The following is a 6943-nucleotide window of genomic DNA, read 5'->3' as shown; positions in this document are numbered from 1 at the left end:
GTTGAGTATATGTGTTACGTGCATATTGTGTATTGGGCCCGCCCCCTAGTTCCTTGTATAGTTGAGGTCCGTGGCCCACCTTTGTACTTCATATATACGTGCCTATGCATGTAGAGCAATACATCGTGCAATTCACATATTCTACAGGTATCAATCTTGTTCTTCCGTCTCCTCTGCGATTCGATTCACATGAATGCAAGAGGCGCGCCAACTGGGATGTCAGCAGCATGAATCAGGTCATCAGGACAGTCAAGAGGAAGGATTCAGTTGTGTAGCTTGACAGTGATGTACCCCCTCCGTCCCATAATATAAGATCTTTTAGCTGAAAAACGATCTTATATTGTGGAAAGAGTGGGTACATTTGTGGTTTTCTTAGCTGAACGTTGTACTTTGTGTGCATGCACATCACTTCACTCATGTACTCCTATATCCATGCTGAGAGCGCTCAGAGTCCTTCCTTGCGGGCTCTCATGGCAACTTCCACAGTGATGTGCTACTCACTCATAACCAATCTACTCACTCAATGATCTTGATACTACTGTTGGACGAGTAACCAGTGGTACACTAGTGGTTATTGCACTCACCAATAAGGGTAGACACGGTCCGCTATGTTTCTCCTGTCACAAAATTAGGTGTGCCTCCGACTATTTAGTGTGCTTTGTTGTGCACGGAATATTGATCCCTGTTGATAGGAATGTGGTAGATGGTAGACATGATCAGGGCGTCAAGACCCCCTCACGGATACCAAAGCCGATATTCTTGTTTTTCTTTTTGTTTATCTTTTGTGAAAAAAAAATTGTCTTTGAGATCTTATATCTTTGCAATAGAAGTCAGAGGCTACACTAAGAGGCTTGACCGTACGTTTTTCTTTTCAAACTAAAAAGTTAATGATAGAATTTTTATACCAAAAAGTACATGCGACTTGTAGGGCATTTGTCGTCGTAGTTAATTAGGAGTGGCCAAATAATTTGTAGTTTGTTTTTGTATATGATGTAAATAGACACCTAATGTCCAGGTCCCTGAAAACAATAACGGCAATCTCTATAAATGTCTACGAAGAAAAATGCACCTGTATTTTAGTGGTTATTGATTAAAGCATGTGAAGGTGCTATCCTATCTATTCTCTCATTTTTAGAGGATTTCCCTAAAGGGACTTCTCTCATTTATTCTACCCATTGTCTCTGTTCAACTGCTCTAGATCTATCCTTCACACATGGATCCTCCTTTTAGACTACTATCTCTCTTCTCTTTATAGCCACTTTACTGTAAGCTTGGACATGCATATATACACAACAACCGACTGTTGGCCTGCACTCAGTTCAGTCAAATACTATATAAGAGGCAGTTGAGTTATCAATCCATCACCAAGATGCGTAGGATAGTAAGCTTTTAGTTGTTTCTTTACTCATTCTCCCTTGTAATCGTCAGTCCGATTATTCGGCATGGAAGGTATCAGGATCGATGCACAAAGGTGCTTTAAGTGTCTGAGCTGCAGCAATGCTCACTGGTGAACGTCCGCATGGCTAATACAAGATTAGTTGCCATGCCTCCACTCACACACTTCAAAACCCAAAAGAGAACTCGATGTCTTGGTCAAGCGTTAGTTTAGGTTCCACTGGACAGCAATTCAGACTGGGCTATATTTTCTCACCAGTAAGGCTACGCTTACGGCTGTTATTGTTACGAATTAATATTACTGGACTGTTATGGAATATTGGGCTGCAAATTCCACAATTATCATATTGGATCTCAATAACACACATGCCTAGAGGGGAAACCCAAATTAGTTGGTTATTCAAATGTTTCTTTTAATGGACCGGTTGTTCAAACTAGAAAATATGGACTTGCACCTTACTCCGTATTGAGTTCTTGCAACTGGACAAGATGAACAGATCCTTGAATATATTTTCTTCCAAGTACGCATGCACGGATAGCTGTGTGCATCACTTGATGCAAAGACCGGGGGTAGTCCTCCTTTCCGGAAAAGTACGCTTGCACTGGTAACTTGACATTTTAGATCATCGATGCCAGTAGCTACACCTGGCCATCCGTTCGGCCGGGCCGGGCCTAACAAAGCCCAAAGCAGAAGACCTAGGCCTGGGCCTGGCCCGACAGTCGGGCCTAGATTTCAGGTCCAAGCCCTGCCCTTGGGTGAAAAAGCCCGCCAGGCATCTTCCTTAAAACGCAAATATGGCAACCCAAGCCTGGCCCGATGTTTTGTTTAGGCTCAAACCTAGGCCCAGGCCCGACCCATGGGCAAGATCGGGTCGGGCTTTTCAGGCCGGGTTTCCCATGGCTAGGTATACCAGTAGCCAGTGGCGTGTTTATAAATGAATAATTATCTTTTCCATCAGAAAAATGTATTGTAGAAATTCTTGCCTTGTTTCTCTAGTAGCTTTGTTTCCACCGAAAGTTACCTTGTTGATTTGAGTTATAATCATTTCTTCTCAGATTTTGTCAGCATATCACGGTATTGCAAGTACTTACAAAGTTTCACCCCGTCGAAGATGGTCCTAATTTACTCCTCTAGGTATAGGCAGGCTGCCATTCCACCCTCATTGGTATGTACACATGTTCGCAACTGCATGCATATCCTCTTGGTTGAACTTTGCTAAATTTGGCAACTCCTGGCTATTTTGGGAACGACATGGGACAGGAATCTGTCTGCTCCACTCCACTGTGAAATGCCTCGATCTTCTTCCCACTCTAGGAAGAACGACTGGCTATTTTGGAGAATGGCAACAACCAGAGAGTTAACCAAAATGCCTGCGATGGCTGAACCAAACCAAAACGCACTACTGCACAGTTGCCAACTCTAGGAAGCTTTTCCATTTTGTAAAAACAATTATTGCATAATCTATGGGTCTAAAAAATAACAGCCTGGGTCTATTTTATCCTTTCTGCATCCACCATCAACATGTGCCATGTCAGCAAACTCGATATAACACGCGAGATGAAGGGGTTCCAAAGAGGTGGCCAGTGATAATGTTAATTAAAGATGGTAATGTGCTCTGGGTTGAAAACGACTCCCCAAAAGTCTCAAGTGGATCGTAAGGCGAAAGTTCTTATGGTGCATTAAGAAATCAAACATGAATGAACTGTAGCGGCTTTTCAACGGAGCGATAAGGTGCGGAGTCTTATTATCAGGCAGTATTGTTAAGGCTGAAAGGTCACAAACTATTGCGGAGTCTATCAGGCATTATTGCTAAGACCGAAAGGGCGCGGACTAGTCTATGGGTATACTCCATGTTCCTGTTCTCCTGGAGAGAGATACTCCCTCCGTTCGGAATTACTTGTCGCAAAAATTGATGTATCTAGAACTAAAATACATCTAAATACATCCATTTCTGCGACATGTAATTCCGAACAGAGGAAGTATAAGATATGTATCCATCCTATAGAGTAATGTTGAGCAATTTGACTTCCACGTGTGCAGAAGTTTGCGGGATCGGAATAACAACCGAGTCATCCATTTCGCCAGCTTCCTATCAATTATTAGTCTCTTTTTTAGTTTCTTAACGAATATACCCCGTCCTAATGTTTGTTTGTAATCTTTTAGTCGTTTTAGAAGAAATAGGCTGGGATCATACATGATGCATGTTAGAAAGAGCCGCCTGATGGTTATAGCAGACAATTACTGCTCACTGTCGAGAGCAAATTCCGGCTGGATTGATAATAAATAGCGTTTGTCCGGATTGGACGCTGGTTGACTGTAGATGACCTCAGTTTATTTACTTATTGCCAATTGTACCTTGGATCTGGGAGGCGGATGGATCCGACCGGGAACATTATTTTTCTTTTGTGGACACGTCTGTGTGCATTGGTGATATATGCACAAAGTGTGCAAGAAAGACCAGTGTTGCTCTATGCGGCCAATCTAGATCCTACGTGCTCCCTCTGTCCCAAAATATTTGATGCTCTAGGTTTATCCTAAGTCAAGCATATTTAAGTGTTGCGGCAGCCGATACTCACAATGAACCCGCTTCAATTTTCTGATGGAGAGTGGCAAGACTAGGGACTTCACTAGGAAGGTAGTGATTATTGCAAGGAGGTCAATGAGGATTTGTTGAATGTTGATGCCATGGTATTGAATGGGCGCTACTTGACTCTTGCGGAAGTTGGTAACAAGGCCGGTCACACTGCCAAACTCTCTCAAGATGTTCGAAAGTTTGGAGATGTCACGGAAATTGCTGCATCATCCGCATAAAGTGAGGTTCGGTACGTCACACGTCGCCCATGTAACTGGTGCAATCTTCCCTGATAAGTGGCAAGGTCAAGGATGTGCTGAATAGGATCGATGACAAGGCTGAAGAGTAAAGGAGATAGCGGATCTCGCTTTAATAGGTGCCACAAAAATCGCTTCATCATCCACATAAAGCGAGGTTCAGAACTGCACACCTTGGCCATGTAACTAGTGCAATCTACCCTGAGAAGTGGCAAGGTCAAGGATGCACTGAAAAGGGTCGATGGCAAGGGTGAACAGTAAAGGATATAGTGAATCTCTGAGACCCCCCCCCCCTGCTTGGCCACAATCTCTGGATTTGGCGGGGAATATTGTATGCTTCAAAAGGTCAAGCAAGTATATAGTCCCACTTAATGGTGCCAAACACTTTCTTGAGAGCTCTGACAGTGTCAAATGCTGCATGTGCTAGATCCGGTATTCAAATGGAGGTCCAGTCAAAACGGATTGACGGGTCCCAAACCTAGAACACCATCCCCACCCAGGCCACATCTTTGCCGATAGTTCATCTCTCTCCCATCTCCTCCGGCGGCAGCGCTATAGCATACATCAGTCTCCGCCTCCTCACCTTCCACCAAGGTCCTCCGTTCAGTTTCCCCCAAATCTCCACTCCCTCAACCCTAGCTGCCACCAAGTTTCTCTCCCACGCAGCTGCCTCGGTCCCCCTCCTCTTCCCCTTCAAGCGGCCTCGTCGGCGGTGGAAAGAGAAGTGGGACCCGTCAATCCGTTCCCTTCCCCGTTTCTTCTTAGGTTTTGTTTTCCCAGTAACATCGCGATGTGGTGTGTTTGAATAAGGTATTTCGTCTCTCCCCACATCGATGACATTTGATCCAACGTCGGCGAAGGACATGTGAGAGTCCGTGTTCCCAGGTCCACTGGCTCTCTTCTAATCTTGGCAGTTAGTGTGTCCTTCAAGGAGAGCGATTGGTGGTGCATTTGTGTGATGACTTTTCGACATCTTCTTCTATGTTGTTCCATGGCATTATTTGTTTTCTTCAATATTCTAGAGCGGTGATATTGGATTGCAAGCATGTACTGTGTCAGTGATGCTACAAACGATGCTTCTTCAGTGGTTGCTAGATATCGTCTATAGGGACGAGTGGCTATTGCTGTCCTTAAAACATGGTGTGGCCAAGGCGTTTGCAAGTGTCCCTTCCTATTACTATTTGTTCAATACAATTTTCAATCTTCAACAACGGGTGTGCAATCAGAGAAAAAAGAAAACTAGTATATTTTGCAGAACTTTGCTTCGGTACAACGAGAAAATTGCTTTTGGAGGCCGAGCTTCATGGAGGCCTCCAAATGCAAAATTCGAAATTCATGAAAATACATATTTTTACATTTTAAAAAATCTTCAAAAAATACAGATATACATGAAGGCATAATGCACAAGTGTGTAAACTTTCAGGACCAAATACGTTCAAATGACCGGTTGTGGCAAAAAACAACAAATTTGAGGCTTTTTAACGCAGGATACTATTCGTCCTCCCGGACCATTAATTTGTCTTTTTGTACAGGTCGCATTTCAATCGTATTTCATCCTGAAATTTTTACACCTATACACGTCACATCCTTGTTTACTTGTACAATTGTTTTTTCAGATTCTTTTGATACCTAAAATTTTCAGTTTTGGATATTTCAAACATTCGGCCTCCATGGAGGCCGAGATTCAAAACGCCGTACTCGACCCCTATAAAAGTTTACATATTTCAATGTAGATTAAAGATGAAGATTAGAAGGTACGTCTTCAATAAAAAAGGATAATATCGTCTTTTATATGATGATAGCCTTTTTAAGTGACATTAAGATCGACACAAACTTCTAAGGGGGTGTACGGAAGCAAAACTCTGTTCTTCAATGTATTTTTATTTTGTACTGATTGATCCGCGCCAAATTATTCTTTCATTATACTGGCTATAATGTTTCTTGATAAATATCATATGTAAGATGCCCATTAGGTCTCCTAAAAGAATCTCCACTCTCCTCCTAATCGATTGACGGACGGGCTTAGTATAATCTGATCAAATTGATTACTAAAAGGGAAAGAGAGAAGGGAGGCTCCTGCCATTCTGATCGGCCACAAAATAAATTGTATCCTTGTTTGACCGGCCGCTCCTGATCCGGGGAGACACCATCGCAAAGGAAAAAGTATACATGCGAGATGAGCGGCCTCCCCTCCCCTGCTGCTACATAAGTGGCCTACTCTTCTTCCTCCCCGAGAAGCCCACCCACCATCCTCCACAAGGTCCGTCTCTGTCCTCCTCCTCTTCAACCACTCTTGAAGATAGAAAGATGGAGCGCCTCAGGACCGGCTTCGACAAGTTCAAGACCGAGGTCTATGAGTAAGCTCCCACTCTCTAATCCTGCTGCTATGCTTGAGATATTTTTTTTTTGGTCTTCTTCAGCTGATTATTTCTCTGGCCGGGCTGTGGCAGCAAGAAGCCGGATCTCTTCGAGCCCCTCAAGGACAACCAGGAACCCACGGTATGTACTGCGCCCCCCTACATTTCTCTTTACGGTTACCTAGCTACCAACTCTGGTTACTTCTTCTGCGATTGGTTGATTAGCTTGTTGAGTTGGTCGGGAAGCATGGCCACCAATAGTGTGTTCGCTCTAGATTTGGTGATTCTCTCTTACTGTTATTTCCCCTACCGAGCAGTACTTGCGCAGTTGTACTGGTAGTAGAACAATGTTGCAAACCCG

General features: G+C 43.6%; 1 protein-coding gene across 1 annotated transcript in view; it reads left to right on the top strand.

The window, feature by feature from the left end:
- The first annotated feature begins 6352 nt into the window (after positions 1 to 6352).
- The window catches only part of LOC119337474 (carbonic anhydrase, chloroplastic-like), a 3929-nt gene continuing 3338 nt past the window's right edge, over positions 6353 to 6943 (top strand). Inside the window, exons 1-2 of the mRNA XM_037609625.1 lie at positions 6353 to 6582; positions 6676 to 6724. Of these exons, the coding sequence (XP_037465522.1) occupies positions 6395 to 6582; positions 6676 to 6724 (237 nt within the window). The 5' untranslated portion in view covers positions 6353 to 6394. The remainder of the gene's footprint in view (positions 6583 to 6675; positions 6725 to 6943) is intronic.

This window comes from Triticum dicoccoides, chromosome 7B (assembly GCF_002162155.2).
Source record: "Triticum dicoccoides isolate Atlit2015 ecotype Zavitan chromosome 7B, WEW_v2.0, whole genome shotgun sequence".
Lineage (NCBI taxonomy): Eukaryota > Viridiplantae > Streptophyta > Magnoliopsida > Poales > Poaceae > Triticum > Triticum dicoccoides.
This window is presented reverse-complemented; position numbering and strand designations above follow the sequence as displayed.